Source organism: Drosophila ananassae, chromosome XL, assembly GCF_017639315.1.
Source record: "Drosophila ananassae strain 14024-0371.13 chromosome XL, ASM1763931v2, whole genome shotgun sequence".
Taxonomy (NCBI): Eukaryota; Metazoa; Arthropoda; class Insecta; order Diptera; family Drosophilidae; genus Drosophila; species Drosophila ananassae.
The window spans coordinates 5,169,275-5,187,502 of record NC_057931.1 but is presented as its reverse complement, the minus strand read 5'-3'; the positions used below and the strand labels follow the sequence as shown (position 1 = coordinate 5,187,502).

Here is an 18,228-nt window from a genome sequence, read left to right as displayed (position 1 = left end):
GTCAGAGGCTAGTGGACACAGGACATTGGTCATTCCAGGGGTGTCCTTTACATTTGAAAACCAGGTTTCCAAAACGAATTCTGACAGGCAGGAAGTTATTTGCATTTCAATAAGACTCAGATACTTGCCTTAAAAATAGGCCTAAAAATTAATAAATTATTTCCTGAATAAAATATATGTACATCTTATTTATTTATTAATCTTATTTAAAATATATACAAAATAAAATATTCTTTCTTCACACGTCCGTAGCAAAAAAGGGTTAAAATTCATTCAAAAAGAAACCCTACTCTAAGACTTTGATAAAATAATTTAAATAATTTGATTGATTGACAAAATGATATGTATGACACATATAAAAAATTCTGATAATGGTGGCTTTTGTAAAAAAATAAAGTGTCACCATCCGGGAGATGGAAATTTTAAGTGAATTCTTCAAAAGAATTAAAACAGCTTTGATGACTTGTGAGTTGGCGGGAAAGAAAAGTTTAAATGGATTTTCCAAATTTTATAATCATTTTTAGGTTAAATCAGAAGTGCTAGGAGGTTAACTATTTATTTTAATAATAAATATGTGTAATAAATAAGTGAAAATGTGATTAAAAAATTAATTGAAACTCTCTTCCTTCCGGGATCAGGCCTTTAGCCTTTATCGAGGCTACCCGGAGAGCTGTGATTGATATTTGAAAAATCACAGAAATCACAACGCCAGTCACACGTTATCGTGTTATCGATAAGATTGGAGGCTTATTGGCGCTTTTTGGTTTTTGTTTTTGGGGGGTATATAGTACTCGTCTATAAGAACGCCGGAGGACCGGGGAATGCCAGTCAGTTGGATTCCATACGTGCCGACGCGAACATGGCTCACTTTCAGTTTCTGGCCGGGCTTCTCATCCTCCTGCTGGCCTTGGCCGAGGGCACCCGCCTCCACAGGATACCCCTCCACAGATCTCCGAACTTCAAGAGGACCCGCGAGGCGATTCTGGCGGAGCAGCTCTACGTATATCACAAGTACAACTTGACCTCCACGGCCAACGGCTTCCCCATGGAGCAGTTATCGAACCTCGACAACCTGCAGTACTACGGCAACATCAGTATCGGAACACCGGGCCAGGTCTTCAGCGTCCAGTTCGACACGGGCTCCTCCAATCTGTGGGTGCCCAGCGCCCAGTGCTCGAGCCCAGGCTGCGTCCAGCACAGGCAGTACTACAGCAACATGTCCAGCACCTTCCAGAGCAACGGATCGGTCTTCGATATCACCTACGTGCTGGGCAGTGTGGCGGGATTCATGTCCCAGGACGTGGTGACCGTGGCAGGACTTCCGGTCAAGAATCAGACCTTCGGCGAGGTGACCACGGAAACAGGTTCCAACTTCCTCAATGCCAGCTTCGATGGAATCCTGGGCATGGCCTTCCCCTCGCTGGCCGCCAACCTGGCCACCCCGTTCTTCCAGAATCTGTACCACCAGAAACTGGTCCAGCAGCCCGTCTTCTCGTTCCTCCTGCGGAATAACGGAACCACCGCCAGCTACGGCGGAGAGCTGATCCTGGGCGGTTCGGATCCGGCGCTCTATCGCGGCCAGCTCACCTACGTGCCGGTCAGTAATCCCGAGTACTGGCAGTTCTTCACGGACTCTATCCAGATGGGCAACACACTGATCAGTCGGGGATCGGCGGCCATCGCGGACACCGGCACTTCCCTCCTGCTGGCTCCCATCGCCCAGTACACCCAGATCGCAAGAATCTTCAAGGTTAACTCCCAGGGCTACTTCCGGTGCCGCAAGATCAGTGCGTGGCCGACGCTGAACTTCAGGATCAATGGAGTGTCCTTCAAGGTGCCGCCGCAGAACTATGTCCTGCAGGAAGGCACCTACTGCACCCTGGCCATCGTGAGCTCCAACCAGGAGTTCTGGATCCTCGGCGACGTCTTCCTGGGCCTCTACTACACGATATTCGATGTGGGCAACCAGAGACTGGGCTTCGCGAATGTGAATTCTGGAACTGCCCCCAGCCAGGTGGGAGTAGTCCTTATGGTATTGGCCTTTATCGTATTGAGGCTGTGGGTCCATTGAGTTCGAGTCTGAATCATGATTGTTAATATATTTTTTTTTTGTTATAAAATATTAAATAAATAAAGTAGGAATGTTAAATATAATTATAGTTTGTGGGGGATATTGTGGCCAAGAAACAATTATGATTAGAAGGGACAAGGTTACAAAATTATAATACCCTTAACCCATTTCTCCGCTAATTTTATTTAATTACCCAAAAGAGCTTTAATTGATTTTGTAAATTCGCGGGAAGCACCCACGCGACTCCCTCGTTATCGTTATCGATAAGATTGGGGGCTTACTTCTTGCCAGAGTCCATACCGATTTTATATGAAGGCCCGGAGGCGGAAGGCCAGTCAGTTGTTTTCGATACTCGCCGCCGCTAACATGGCCCACCGTCGCCTTCTGGCCGTGATTTTGTCACTCTTCCTGGTGGCTGTTCTGGCCACGGGCTCCCTCCGCCGGATCCCCATCCAGAGATCCCCCAACTTCAAGCGGACCCGGGCAGCTGTCCGGGCGGAAATGGCCTACATCCAGAACAAGTACAACATGGACGCCGTCGCCAATGGATATCCCATGGAGCCGTTGTCCAACTACGACAACTACCAGTACTACGGAAACATAAGTATCGGGACTCCCCCTCAGTACTTTAATGTCCAGTTCGACACGGGCTCCTCCAACCTGTGGGTGCCCAGTTCCCAGTGCCAGAGCTTCGCCTGCATCATCCACATGCAGTACTACAGCAGTCAGTCCAGCACCTACCAGAGCAACGGCACCGCCTTCAACATCACCTACGGCACGGGCAGTGTCTCCGGATTCATGTCCCAGGACGTGGTGACCGTCGCAGGACTCTCCTCCACCAATCAGATCTTCGGCGAGGTGACCACGGAGAGTGGTAGCAACTTCCAGAGCGCCTACTTCGATGGAATACTGGGCATGGCCTTCCCCTCCCTGGCGGCCGACTTGGTCACCCCGTTCTTCCAGAACCTCATCAGCAATGGAGAGGTGGAACAGCCTGTCTTCTCCTTCTACTTGCGAGACAACGGCAGCATTGTGAACTACGGCGGAGAACTCATCCTGGGCGGCTCGGATCCCTCCCTCTATAGCGGAGAGCTCACCTATGTGCCGGTTAGCTACCCCCAGTACTGGCAGTTCTACACGGACGCGATCCTTCTGGGCAACACTCTGATCAGCATGGGGGATGTGGCTATAGCGGACACCGGCACTTCGCTCCTGGTGGCTCCCCAGACCGAATACGAAACGATTTCCAGTCTGTTTGGCGTCGACTCCGAGGGACTCTTCGCCTGTGGTACCATCAACATGTGGCCCAACCTGAACTTCAAAATCAACGGCGTCTTCTTCGAGGTGTCGCCGGAGTACTACATCATCCAGGACGACTTCTACTGCTCGCTGGCCATTCAGAGCTCCAACCAGCAGTTCTGGATCCTGGGCGATGTCTTCCTGGGACGCTACTACACGGAGTTCGATGTGGGCAACCAGAGATTGGGCTTTGCTCCGGTGAACTCGGCCAGTTCTCTAGGAGGGATGGGTGCATTGGTCTTGTTGCTTATGGCCTCTAGCCTTTGGAAACTGCTGGAAGATTAATCTCTCTGATTGTTGATTGAAAGAAATATGTATTCTCTCCAAAATGTCATTTAAATGAGTGCGATTCTAATCAATTTGAATAAATTATTGTTTTTTTTTTGGTATATGTTAAATAAATTAATAAAATCATTTCAAATGAAAGGCAAAACTGTCTTGTTTCTTAAATAAATACTTCATAGTACTAACTCCCTTGGTTCTAAAGGTCTGGGGAACTAAATGGATCTTAACATACTTCCCATGAATCGACTTCCCACTACACTATCTATCAAGAAGAGTCATCATTCGATTACATTCTCCATGATTGATTGATTGAGGGCCCATGACGTATGTGTAGTTTCTCCACGATAGGAGGTGGCAGTATGGAAATAGAGCTGTTGTATCCAAGCTGATAGAAATAAGTTTACATTGACTTTCGTCATTTCCTTGAAAGGATTAACGAAAGTTTGGGAACTGAATCACCTCCAGAGGGCACCTCTTTTTTTTTTTGTTTATTCCGAAGGTCCGATAATGAAATCACAGATAGGTGGGCTAAGGCCACTTATCGGGGGTGAGTAAGAGAACTTGTGAAATGTTTTGGAAAGGAAACAAGTTGAGTGCGCGAGCGATAAATAAAACGAGTGTAACACTAGCTTAATTTCGGATATTAAGTAACTCCGCTACTGTCCCAGACTGCCCCGCTATCTGGCCCGATAAGGGGGCTTAACTCCGAGTGGTACTTTTCACTTATAAGAACGGATCGGAGTGGGAAGCGGCCAGTCAGTCGTTTTAGTTACCTGCCGCCGTGAACATGGCTCAGTTGCACATCCTGTTGGGCCTGCTGGCCCTGCTCCTGTCAGTGGTGGTGTCGGTCAATGGATCCCTCTGCCGTATCCCTATCCAGAGGTCCCCGAACTTCAAGCGCACCCGGGCGGCGGCCAAGGCTGAGATGTTCTACATCGCCAAGAAGTACAACCTGAATGTCGCCACCAATTCGACCGGAGTGGAGCAGCTCTCCAACTACGACAACTTCCAGTATTACGGAAGCATCAACATCGGCACTCCCGGCCAGAACTTCCAGGTGCAGTTCGACACGGGCTCCTCCAACCTGTGGATCCCCAGCTCCCAGTGCACCAGCTCCTCCTGTATGGTCCACACCCGGTACTCCAGCTACCAGTCCAGCACCTACAAGAGCAATGGCTCCATCTTCAACATCACCTACGGCACGGGCAGTGTCTCCGGCTTCATGTCTCAGGACGTGGTGTCCGTGGCGGGCCTGGTGATCCGCAACCAGACCTTCGGCGAGGTGACCTCCGAGTCGGGTAGCAACTTCTTGAATGCCAGCTTCGATGGCATCCTGGGCCTGGCCTTCCCCATGCTGGCCGTCAACCTCGTGACCCCGTTCTTCCAGAATCTGATCAGCCAGAAGGTGGTGCAGCAGCCGGTGTTCTCGTTCTATCTGAGGAATAATGGAACCACCGTGACCTACGGTGGTGAGCTGATCCTGGGCGGATCCGACCCCAAACTGTATCGCGGAAAACTCACCTACGTCCCGGTCAGCTATCCCGCCTACTGGCAGTTCTACACGGACTCCATCCAGATGGGCAACACCCTGATCAGTACGGGAGACGCTGCCATCGCGGACACGGGCACCTCCCTGCTGGTGGCCCCCCAGGCGGAGTACACCCAGATCGCCAAGATATTCAACGCCGATTCCGACGGAGTCTTCGCCTGCGGCAAGATCAGCAAGTGGCCGACGATGTACATCAAGATCAACGGCGTGTCCTTCCAGATCACCCCCGAGTACTATATTATCCAGGAGGGATACTACTGCGCCCTGGCCATCCAGCCGGCCAGCCAGGACTTCTGGATCCTGGGCGATGTCTTCCTGGGCCGCTACTACACCGAGTTCGATGTGGGCAACCAGAGACTGGGCTTCGCTCCCGTGAATGCCGCCAATACCCTGGGCCAGTCGGGTGTCCTGGGCCTACTGATGGTCCTGGCCGTCTATAAGATGTTCTTCCACTAACCTAACTAACCTAACTCCCCTAACTATACCTCCGACTATCTAATAACTTCCCATTTTTTTTTTATTTTTTTTTTTCCTGAAATGTAAAACCGTAAAGTCTTATTTAATAAATAATTCCCTTTAATTCTTTGGTATGTTTGGTGTGTGCCCCGATATCATTTAAACCGCCACTGCCACCGGGAGGCCATCGATCACATAGATAAAGAAAATTCTAGATAATACTTGGCTCTGTTTCGAACCCGGCACTATGTCTATTTAGCCAAAAATAAACAGGGGATCAGGCCCGAGCCATCTGACCTAATTGAGTTGGCCAAAGGTTTGCTTTAAAGAGGGGGAAGAAGCCTGAAGGTTTTGTTTTTTTTGCAGCTCCTCCGGGGGATCAGTGATCGCAAATTGGGCGAACCTAATTGGCCTGTCGCGTGATTTATTATGAAGAAAAAAATAAAACACAAAAAACACTGAGTCTGAGGAGTCTGGGAGGCAGAAAAAACAGAACTCGAAGCATCGAAGAAATTGGAACTCAAATTGAACAGTGAAATGAAGTGGAACTCAATGGGCGCATTATTTATGTGATGTTATTTTTTGTGCTTTGGCCAGGATTAGGCCCAGGCTCTCCCACACCGATCTCGCCCGGTGGTCGTAACCGATCCAGATCACGACCTAATGCACTTTCAGAAATATCTTATACATTTCTAAAGGGTTTTTTTTAGTAGTTCTCTTGTAGGGTTTTGATTTAAAGGAACTTAAAAGAAAAATATTTTGAAAAATGCCCATAAACAAGGCTTAAAACAATCCATATTTCGTTTAAATTTATTAAATAAAAAAGCTATTTAGGAGTCTAAGTTCCGGTGACGAATACCGAAACTGGTGACGAAGGGTTTATTACCAGTTTTTTTATGGGGTTTTCATTTAAAAGATAAAGTAATAAAATGAAGCCCATAAACAAGGTTTAACAATCAATTTCAGTTGAAATTTATTAAATAAAACAAATCCTTTTAGGGGTCTAAGTTCCAGTGACGAATACCTTTAATTCCTCTAACATTTCTTTTTCAAACTATTGTGACGAAAATGCTTAATAAATTTATTAAAAATGGATAACGATTATATATTTTACTTCTATGGTTAAAAATATAAGGTTTTGGTGTCTAAAACATATTTTATTTAAAAAATAAATGTTTTAGTTTTTAATTGATTTAAAATTAAACAGTTTCAGAGTTAATTCTTAACAAATAACAGTAGAAATTTGTCTTAAGGTTAGTGTAGTTACGGTTAGGATAAGCTTAAATTATAAGCTATGGTATAAGTTTAGTATTGAAACCCCTAGTTTTTCTCAGTGCCTTCAGCAAGATCGTTCTCTAATGAGTGCGTATTGCCGATATCCAGCTTTAGATTTATTGGAGCAGCAATTGCATCAACTCCGGCAAGCAGGCTCATCAAATACCAATAAAATATCATTTGCAGCAATTGCTCTTGGGAGGATCCGGGATGGTCCGAATGAAGGATGAAGGCCTGGAAAGAGTCGAAGGACCACCGGCATTTGACCCCTGAAGGGTATCGGTATTGAGAGCGAGAGCGAGAGGCAAGATGGCAATCTGTCTCATTAGCCGCAAAAGCTGCGCCTGATTTATGGCTCGTTCGATTGTTCGATCGACGCTGTTTCGTGTATCGTTGCCGTGTATCGGCTGTTAGTCGGGGCAGATAAATCACATTAAAATATTTCGCCAGCGGAATCCCTTAACAAGTTGTCGGTTGACAAATCTCTAAACGGAATCAGTTAACAACTTAACTAATGATTATCAATACGCATTTAAACAGGCAACGACTTTGCATATCGTTTATCGATAAGCCCACCGACAACAAATACAACGAAACGATAAAAAGAACAAGAGTGGAAAGCCGCCATGCCAGAGACTAACATGGACAAAGGTGTACTTAAAGGGGGGTTGGTCACTTTAAAGCTCTAAAAGTTATAATAATAAATTGTTCTAATAGTAGGGCCATGACATATATGGAATATTTATTAGCAACCCCCTTTTGTTTAAGCTTTTCTACGCCCCTGCTTTCGCACTCATACGACATGATGGCCAGAGAGACAAAATAATCTTTGATAATGGCTTTGTCGCTTCGCACATCTGCAAATTGTTGTTGTGCGGCTCTTAGCTTTTCTTCGGCACTCTCTTCCTCACTTCCTTTCTTTTGATTCTAAAAAGCCAAGCTGAAAAATGTTAGTACATGGCTAAAAATTAAGATTTAAGGTTAATAGAAAGGGGTAACAAAAAAGGTTAAAAAATATATAAAAAAAAAAAATTTTTAAATAATAAATTATCAAAAATTATTGTATTGTAGCTTATTGTAGCTTGTAATTAAATGTAAATAAGTTTGGAAACTATTCCCGTTTAAGAATTATAAGATCTTTGTCTTGATTTCTCATTTTAAAGCAACACCTTCTTGTTCGCCCCAAAAATTAATAAAAACATTAAAAAGCACTCCGGAATCTATCAACTCCAATTTAGATAAGTTCATTGATTGATTTTAAATAAAAAATAGAAAGCTCTTGTGGTACTCCCCGATGCAATTATAAAATTGTTTATTATGAGAAGGAAAAGTGTGGCCCTTATAAGTGAGAGATAAATCAAGGGGATAACGGCGATAAAGAGCCTTTTCGCTGGGGATTCGCCAGCCAGGCCTTCGCTTCTTAACAATTCGATTGGATGTGAATCGGCACTGAAATAAATTAAATAATAATTTAATAAATTAAAATATAAATAGTATATATATATTTCATGAAAAGTAGGATTTTTTTAAGGAAGAAAGCAATGAAAACCTTTGGAATTAATAGCCTAGAATTACTAGTTTAGAATTATAACCTTTCCTGAACTAAATAGCATTTAATAGAGTTTCTAAATAAGTCTCTATAAATATAAAATATTTTAATAAATAAATAATAAATATATTTAATTAAAAGCATCCTTTTTTTAAGGAAAAAAGCCTTAAAATCCTTTGAAATTAGTAGCCCAGAATTTCTAGTTGAGAATTATAAGCTTACTTGAACTATAAAACATATAATATAATATTGAGTTTCTAAATAAGTCTCTATATTAAAGTATAGTATGGTATGGTATAGTATTTTAATTACTTAAAAATCTTATAGATTCTTAATTTTATATTTATATTTATAATCATTTTTTTTAACTATTTTGTAATATTTTCTTTTGGTGTTATGGGTAGTGGGGGCACCTTGGGCGCGATAAGGATAACTAGTTTCGCGGCCTGGTGCCTGGCGAGCGACCTAAGTGATTACAGTTTATGAGTTATTGTGGGGCAGCGGACGCATGGCAGTACCATCAGATATTATTTACTTTAATCTGCTGCATCGGCCAACTTAATTGCAAAAGGGGGAAAAGTTGAAGCTGCCACTGCACTGTCCAATGTCCAATGTCCCTAGTGCGGTATAACAGGCAGTCCCCATGTCACGCATGCGGCACACTTTTGCGCCCCGAAAACTGTGTAATTTGTAGCAATTTTGCTGCTTGAAAGCCACAACCTGGAACACTCCGAAAAGGGAAATAATATCATGATGATGATAACAACAAGAGGGGAAACTGGGTCAAACTTTTATAGTGAATCGTATCTGGTCAGACAGAAATCGGCCATAAATGAAAATGACGCCGCCGATCCTTATTCCGATCCATAAGGTAGTGCCACAATAAAAATTTAGTTTAATGAAAGTGTTTTTCGGTTGCAGGGATATTTTGATGGCTTGATTGCCTCTGTTGGGGATTATGATATAGAGCAGACATCAAAGCTATAGATACACAAGGAGAAAAGTGTGATTTCACGAAAGTATTATTAAAATAAATATATATTTTAAACCAAAATAGTAAAAAATACTAAGAACTTAAGCTAAATAGCTTTATTTATTTTGTATATTTTATTTTTATAATTTTTCTTCTTGTGTGAATATTATGAGATGATCTCGCCTTAAACTTCGGCTTTGCCTTGGCATTTATGGCATAATTTTGTCTCATCAACTAAAGATACTTGTATCTACGTAACTTCGGAGAGCAATCATCATCAACAGTAGCCTGGAAGCCTCGGGCTGAAGGACATGCAACACGCCACATCCTGTTGCCCGATGCCTCTTACCTGTTGCTACCTCTCTAGATTAAATGGAAAGTTAATCAATTAAAATCGCTTACTGCGATCACAGCCAGGGCCTAAATCCGGCCAAGATCCAAGATCCCGCCCACTTAATCGCTCCTTGTTAACCGAATACTTCGACCTGCCTCTGTTTTGTTTTTTTTTTTTTTTTTTGGAGTGGATCTCCCATCCAAGTGACTTAATTAGCATGCCGAAAGGTATTCCAATGGAATCAATCAAAAGACTCTCCAGACTTCCCATAAAAAAAACCAAGTAAGCAAAAAAAAAAAATGCATAACAAAGTACATGGAAACTTTCTTTATTTTACGCTTGGAAGGAAAGTTGTGGCGGGCTGGTGGATCGCGAGGATCGAGGATCGAACAGTGATGGATATGAAGGTGGCAACCGCCAACCTGGCTCATAACCGAGCTAATTGAAATATTCTTAATCAGATCCCGGCACGGTTAGCGATCTGATGAGCTCGCCGATGCATTTAATCCGCAATTACTAACCGGAGCCCGGTTCAATTTAGCGTTAACTAAAAATAAAAACCATCGCAGATCGTGGAGATCGCAGAGCGCCTCGTTAAAGGGTTCCACTTCCACTTCCAGATCGTTTCTGGCCTGACTCTGTTGTGTCCTTAACGCTTAACAAGGTGGGCGCGTCTACCAGCGATCTGCTGGAGTTAACTCTGAGGTTCGAAGATCCCCAAAGAAAGTTTTGTGGTTTTGGGCTTACGCGCCAAGTCGTTGAGATTAAAGAGCTGCCGTTTAGTGGCTACTTAGGCGGCGATAAAAAGCGACGTGAAATTGCATTAAACGGCATGCCCCCAATGGTGAAATGAAGGCAGAAGCACAAGCAGAAGCAGAAGCCACTTCTTTTGGGATTTGGGGCAAGCTTAACAAGCTTGTAAGTTTAAATGGTTTTTTAAAGAGCTGCCGCAGAGCGAATCAGGGCCAAAATGCAAAAGCCATACACCATACACTACCATCTACCATCTACCATATACCAAAGTTAATAATCCTGCACAGCAGCAATTACAAGTAGCTTTGAAGATTGGAAATTGTAGATCGATATAGTCACAGGCAGTAGATAAAAGACTCAAGACCGAAAGACTACACAGGAGTAGAGAGGATGAGGAGGAGGAGGATACCCCAGCACAGTGGGTAATTTTTATTGACATCCCCCAGCCTCCAACTACTACTCTACACACACTCTTCGGTGCTCTGAAGAAGATCAGCAGCCTAATGCTATTAAGCCTTCATGATCATCAACGTTGTGGCAGCAGGTACATCACTCACTCTGAATGCCTATCCTTAAGATGTACATACATCCTCTCCAGCTTCAGCTACAGCTACAGGTCCGGATCTTAGCCCCCGTCATGCCAACAATCTGTCCAAAAGCGATAAAGTTATAATGGTGCAAATGTCGGACACAGTTTCTGAAATGGCCAGACAGCAGCAGCCTCAGTTCCGAGGACGAGGACGAGGCCGAGCCATCATCATCATCTAAGTCGACGCGTCGTCTTAGGCATCGTCTTAAAGCCAGTTCACTTTTCTGGCCAACAACACAAAAGGTAAAGAGTTGGGGGTTGGGGGTTCCTGGGGCCACTTTATCGCGATGCGGTTTGAAAACTGTTTACAAACTGTCTGACAGAGTTTTCACTGCTGTTCGGTGGTTCAGTGGTTCGGCGGTTGATGTCGCCGCTGTTTTGTTTTTATTTTTTATATTTTTTTTTTTTAGCCACAAGACGCCGCCGCCACCAAGAATCCCAGGCTCAGTGATGATGATAGACTGATCTTTCGGAGCCGAAAGAAGCCACAATGGCTTGATCTGGATGATGTACTCCGACTAGCTGGAGGCTACATGCTGTGTAGCTGGGATACTGGGATACTAAGATATATTATATATATTCCATATATGTAGCTGGAAGAAGGCGGCACAGTGGGCGTGAAGGTGGGCCATAAAAATCCACAACCTCAGGTTCTATTTCGGAAAGAAAATAAGTGATTTTGTCAAGGATATTTAGAGAAAAGAAAATATAGGTCTTCTAACTAAAAGTATATTACTACTATAATATAAAAGATATAACTATCTATATTATTTTCATAACTTTTAACTATTAACCCACTGTATCCTCCCAAAAATCCCTATAGATCATCATTTCAATTACGATCGCCAGCTGCATTAGATATTGTGGTATTATTATTCATAAATAATAATCGCTCAATTTTGGAGAAAAAAAAAAGAAGATGGAAGACTGGAAGCGTTGCAAGGAGCACACCTTCTCGGAAATCTTCTAAGGCTTAGTCCCTGCCCCAGAGAGGAGCAATTGTCTATAGCCCCAAGGATATTTGCATTGGCCACAGTCCAGTGGACTCTGGGAGTGGAGTGGAGATACTTTAAGGTGAGGGCGAGGATCCTGCCCAGAATTTTGATATATGGCAGGAGGCTAATGATAATGATGTGTCAAGTCTAGAATCTGCTGTACAGTGCCTGTGGCATGAGGGGCATATAACATGTGGCATGTGGCATGTGGTTTCTTCTTCACTTATTTTTTTTATTTTGCAGCTTATCGCGTGCCAGGCATGTGGAATTATTGATTTAAAATTGCCGGTATTGATCGACGGGGCACTCGTTTGACACACTCGGCAAATGTTGACTTTCTTGACTCGTACGCGAGGAGTTTCCATTTATTTTTTGTTGTAATTATTTATTTTTTATTGTTGACACACCGGCCGGATCGCTGACACAGTTATGCAAGTTCACAACACCCACGCAGTCACTTAACCGATTCCCGATACCCGGGATACCGGGATACCGTTCCCGAATCCACATATTTACATAAAAAAAAAAAAATGAGAGACGTCGGTGTGCAAACAGTTCCGCCGAAGTAACCCACCGTCCCGGCGGGTCAACCCCGATATCAGTGGATCTCAGAAGGAGATATATACATATATGTAGTATAGAGTTGGCTGGGCCACCCCCGCTGGCTGATTCAAAGATTGGGAAAAATAATCATAAAAGTAAGTCGTAAACCCGCGCGCCAAATCTTCCTCAAACAGAATGTCTATGTTCAAGTGAATTTTTGTTGCCATAACCCGAGGTGCGGGTGTGATAATCTCTCTACTTCTCTCTCTCGTCGGTGACCTGGTATACCTCTAAGAATTTAATTTATCAAAGATATATACCCTCGTTGACACTATCTATCTAGTCATCTATTTGCATAACCAAGTGGTTTAGATTGCTTTCGGATTGGAAATCGAAAACGGAAATGGTAGAGAATTGTGTCATCAATAGGTGATCTATGGGGGGTTGGGGGCTACCTATATCGTATCATATATAATATTATATATGAGATACATTGAACCCATCCTCCAGACAGGGATCTGCAGCGACAATTTACGATGCGCCCCGCACAATTCAAATTCTAACAAACTGTACATCATTCGAGGGATCCTGGATCTTGGATTATGGATCATGAATGCATGCATATCGCTTATACCTTATATCCTGTATGCATACAATGAAATGAGGTTGTAGTTTATCACATTGCTCACATCAAATGCTCATAAACTATTTTGTCTTCTGTCACATGTGTATGGGGAAGAAGTTCTTTGAAATTGCCACAGTCCTCAAGACCGCAGTGCGATCTTCTCATCCTCATCCCATCCCATCGATCGATCGTTTTCTGAGGTTTGCATTTTTGATTGATCGCTTCATACTTGGCTCATACGAAAGATCACAAACGAGGCTACAAAATGTAAATGCCTCTGCCCCCAAAACAGGCCACGGGAAATTGTTAAAAAAAAAAAGCAAAAGAAAAAGAAAAGGATAAAGAACCCATTGGCATCGATCATCATTTGGTGGTTTGTCGATCGGCACGTCGACGAATGATAATCAAATCAAAGGAGAACCAAATCGGACACACAGAGATCGCCATACAACCATCATAATTTCACCTGTATTCCTTGCCATCCTTTTCTTTTTATTTATTTTTATTTTTTTTTGGCGATTTCCAGAAAGACATCCTACCTACGCAGCAATCGCAGAATCGCAGGATCGCAGGATCGACGCATAATTAAATTTAAACAAATCAAACTGCCAGTACGGGAGAGGAAACAGAAATCAAGTTGTACTTTCAGACCACCAGCAGATCGATACAACTGGGCGCAAGTGAAATAATTTGCTGGGCCCACGATCGATCCGAGATCAGCCTACACAGGCTGCCACAAAAAATCAGAGGAAGGCTATTATATTTTTGGCAAAAGTTGAATATTATATACTCTTTAGAAGGGGTTTTAAAAGGGGTATATATATACAAGTGTTCTACATATACATAAGTCTTAAGAAGTAAGGCTTCAGAAAGAGACTAGTTAAATAAGAGGTTCTATATCTCTATATATTTCTATAAATATTATAATATTTCTTAAATATTAAAGAGCTATTCTTAGGCTTTAATAGAAGGTGTTTGTCTTTAAAATCAATAGCCAGAATAGAACCATAAATATCTCATATTATTCCTTAAATATTATATAGTAATCCTTTACCTATATTACCTAGATATAGTCCCCTTAAACCCTCCTTTAACATATAGTTACAAACCCTTTTAAAAACCCATAAGACCCCATAAGACTGAGGAAGCAAAAAACAAGTACAAAAGTCCGGTTCGAAGCCGCCAATCCAAGATCGTAGGATGGAGCTGAAGCCAGAATGTCCAGTGTCTCTCGGTGGCTGTCTCCGCTGATCGTTTAATCTAGCGCTAAAGATCAAGCGACCTCGTCTTTCGAAATGATTGAATTGTGTCCCGCTGTCGATCAGTGCGTGAGTCGATCGTTCAGTGAGATCGCCGGCCAATGATACGCCAAGACACTGGGTCTTGGGATTCAGAGTCTGATTCAGATTCAGTTGCAGATTTGGTTTTTGGTTTTCAGTTTTCAGTTTTCAGAATGGGGAAATTGGAGACTTGAGTCTGAAGACTTGAGAGAGATCGCGGCGGTACTTTGTGGGTTTGTATGCAAAGCAATGAGCGCTTCAATCTTTTGCATAATGTTAGCCCCCGATCGCATGCAAATCGATATCTTATGGTGGATACCCATACCCATACCCATAAGAGACCCTGTCTTTTGACTTTGAGTCCTGTTTCCGATCGCTGTCGCAGACTTTCACAGTTTTATAACAAATTTGATTGAATCCCCCATGCCAGTATGGCCTTTTTTTCTTTCTCTGTCGCCTGCCGATCGATGTCTGCACCTTGCAAATGGTTATGAATTGATTTTTGATTGCAGTTACCTCTCATATGCATATGAGATTGATATGGATGTGGATGTGGGATATGGGATATGGAATATGGACTGGGACAGAGTTCCGTTAATACCTGAGCCTGGAGTTCTGGCCATCCCAGCCTGCATAAGATTTGCATTTTTTGGATCATCTGCCCTATACGGTTGTGGATCTGACTGGTAATAAGCACACACGTGTGTCCAGAGAACTAGAGAACCATGTCCGGCCTAGAGATCATTGCCCAATGATTGAGTCATCCTCCATATCTCATGGATCATGTAAGGAGCGCCTTTGTTCGCAAAAAAACATCTTGCCAGGTAGCCCAAAAATATGTTTTAATGAAGTGCCGTCGTCACTAATGTGCCTTAATGTTTATGCAAAACTCAGTTCTCTTACACATATGTGTCCAGGTCGTCATCGCCAGAGATCATAGTGCCCCAGGGAGTTGCAAATTACACGTGCTGTCGGTCCTCCAGGGACTCTATAGAGGATTCTTATGTGTACCTGACATGAGATACCATCGAGGGAACATAATTATGGAGGATTTTCCGATGTCACTGAGGACTGGCAGAGATATACGTTTTCTGGGGATTAGTTGAGAAGCTTTTCGCATTAAGTGATTACTAGTTGGTATCTGGGGATGTGATCTGAGATGTGTTCTAAAGAAAGTAAAGTAGAGCTACCTCTTTTATTTGCAAGTGAAGATCCTTCCCGCCAATACCCTCCAACTCTTCATAAATTATTAATTACAATAGTAATAGACTTTCTCATGCCTTTGTGACTTTCTGAGTTAGTATTTTGATAATCTGATCGAGCTTCTTGGCCGCAATCTCCTCCAACTTGTCCCCTATCTGATGGACACTCTGGGGATGCGATAGTCAACCATATTTTTGAGGTCTGGACACAATCTGGACCAGAATCTACTATCTGAATGAGTTATCCTCAAGCTCATTGCCGGCAGATAAACTTGCTTGTAGACGTCAGAGATATGAATGAACGAATGTCCACCGGTCCTCTAGAAGAGGCGGCTTTAAATCGATTTCTCATGTTGCCGCACTTGGATGGCAAAAAAAAGTAAAAAGTAAAAAAAAAAAGTAAATATATAATGATGAAGTCATGCCGTAAAGAGGCGAAATGTAAGATTAGCCAAGTGTTTGCACTGCCTGTTGATTTCATTATCATCATCATCGTCATCGAGTGGCCATAAGATGATGTAAGATATTCCGGCCGATAAATAATTGCAACAGATCGATGGAGAGACTGTGTGTAAGTCTGATACGGAAAAAGGGCGAAACGATCCAACGAGCAACTTTATTAGAGCCTCTTAACACGATGCCAGTTGATAGCCGTTTGCCAATCCGATTCGATTTGGATACTGCAGCTCCTTGTCCGGCTGCTGCTGCTGCTGCTGCCAAAAGACATTAACAAACTGGCCAGAAGAAGATCACAAGATGACCAGATCTGGGATCAGTGAGATCAGAAAGATCAACAGATCAAACAGATCAGTGCAATTAAAATGTTATCGCTGTTTGTTGTTAATGTTGACGAGGCCCCCAGTCGATAGAGAGCGAGTGTCTGAACACTTCCTGTGAAGTTGCGATGATTGGGCTTTTGGGCCTTTAAGAGTTTTAAGGGGTTTTTAGTTGAAACTGATACTCTGTGGAAATTTTGGGGGAAGGGGGAGAGTTATAAAGAGGTATCGGGTTACATATTAAAGGATTATCATAAATATTCATATCTATATGGAGGTTTAGGAGGATACAAGTGTCAGAGTTTCACACCTAACCTAGAAATATTCTAGTTATTTAGGCCTTTGTTAGATATATTTGAAATCATTGTTTCTAGTCTCTTAATTAATATTTTAACCTTTAGAGAGTATAATAAATTCGTTAAATATTTTCATAAAAAATAAGAGCTATGCTTGTTGCTTCACGCCTTTGGCCTTTTCGCTGAAAACTTAATTTAATTAATTGCCAAACACACACATTTCCCATAAAAGCGACGACCTTCCCTTCGAGGCGCAAACTTGAATAATTGGAAGTTGGAGCTTGCCACTTGGAACTTGGGGCAATGTGGCACTTAAAGCTGATTCGGTTTACGAGCTCGTTGCACTCGCTCTTGTTGCATTCAACACATTTCGCATTCGAATTCGCAGTGCCACCGCCTTTATGATTGGCAATTAATTAGGCCAAAACGCACGAATGGCTGAGAGATCGAATCGTAATCGTAATGAAATGGTATCGAATCGAATCGAATCGAAACGAAGTGAGTCGTGTTGCCTGGGGTTATTTGTTTTTACAGCTACCGTATATAGCCCTCGATATAGTCTCGATTTGTTTGCTTAATTAATCGCAGCTGTAATAACAATAAGACAGGGCGTTCTTCGGGCCTCTGGCCTCTTGCGAGTTTTAAAGTCTTTTCTGGCCTGGTGATATAATATAAAGTTTGTATTACGCGCAATTGCACTTGAATGGTGAAAGTGGCGCATTCTGGCATTGTTCCTTAAGCCACATACCTGAGATACCTCACACTTTTGGCCATTGTCCTGGCCATTCGTTCTGGCCATAACAATAATAATAATAATAATAATAATAATAACAATGGCAATAAAAAGCAGAAATCATAATACGAGTTACTCCGCCAGAATCATGCTAATCCTTTTTTCCCAGAAACGTGTGTGGCCTGTGATCTCCAGAATTTTCGCCATCAACAAAATATAGTTTAAGAAAAAAAAAAAAACGAATAATAATGGAAATACGTTTTTTATTGTAATAGCTTAGGAATATACTTCTCTTTTTTTTTGGTCCATAAGCCGGGCCAAACGAACGTGCCAAGCGAGGACCACCCTTAAAGGTCAGGACGGAGAATTTATTGCCTTACTTTAGAGGTCGAGGGGTCTGGAGATCTCCCAATATCCCTAGATCTCTATACCTGTGAAAGGACCTTCTTGTGCGCTTCCCCGCATTCCGGGCACTTCATTTCAATTTTAATTAGAGCATCACCATCTCTCCCCGATGATCTGCATTTCTATTTTAATTTTTAGTCCCTTAGTTAGTCGGCTTCTTAGATCCATTCCGTTTTCTTTTTCTTTTTCGATTATAATTAGATGGCAAAATGCCGCCGAACTAAATTGATTGTGAAATAA

The 18,228-nt window shown here is 42.8% G+C and overlaps 3 protein-coding genes across 3 annotated transcripts; all 3 read left to right on the top strand.

Moving 5' to 3' along the window:
- The first annotated feature begins 697 nt into the window (after positions 1 to 697).
- Positions 698 to 2,292, top strand: LOC6503505 (pepsin-2B). Its single transcript, XM_001964215.4, has one exon. It carries the CDS (start codon positions 860 to 862, stop codon positions 2,069 to 2,071), a length of 1,212 nt encoding a protein of 403 aa, XP_001964251.1. The 5' UTR covers positions 698 to 859; the 3' UTR covers positions 2,072 to 2,292.
- A 106-nt stretch (positions 2,293 to 2,398) lies between these two features.
- LOC6502498 (lysosomal aspartic protease) lies at positions 2,399 to 3,739 on the top strand. Its single transcript, XM_001964214.3, has one exon. It carries the CDS (start codon positions 2,438 to 2,440, stop codon positions 3,653 to 3,655), a length of 1,218 nt encoding a protein of 405 aa, XP_001964250.3. The 5' UTR covers positions 2,399 to 2,437; the 3' UTR covers positions 3,656 to 3,739.
- A 656-nt stretch (positions 3,740 to 4,395) lies between these two features.
- On the top strand, positions 4,396 to 5,784 carry LOC6503506 (aspartic proteinase A2). Its single transcript, XM_001964213.4, has one exon. The coding sequence runs from the start codon at positions 4,443 to 4,445 to the stop codon at positions 5,658 to 5,660; it is 1,218 nt and encodes a 405-aa protein (XP_001964249.1). The 5' UTR covers positions 4,396 to 4,442; the 3' UTR covers positions 5,661 to 5,784.
- The last annotated feature ends 12,444 nt before the right edge of the window (positions 5,785 to 18,228 follow it).

Excerpts from the sequence above, each read along its gene's own strand:
- LOC6502498 (XM_001964214.3), top strand. The coding sequence starts at position 2,438 with ATGGCCCACCGTCGCCTTCTGGCCGTGATTTTGTCACTCTTCCTGGTG.
- LOC6503506 (XM_001964213.4), top strand. The coding sequence starts at position 4,443 with ATGGCTCAGTTGCACATCCTGTTGGGCCTGCTGGCCCTGCTCCTGTCA.
- LOC6503505 (XM_001964215.4), top strand. The coding sequence starts at position 860 with ATGGCTCACTTTCAGTTTCTGGCCGGGCTTCTCATCCTCCTGCTGGCC.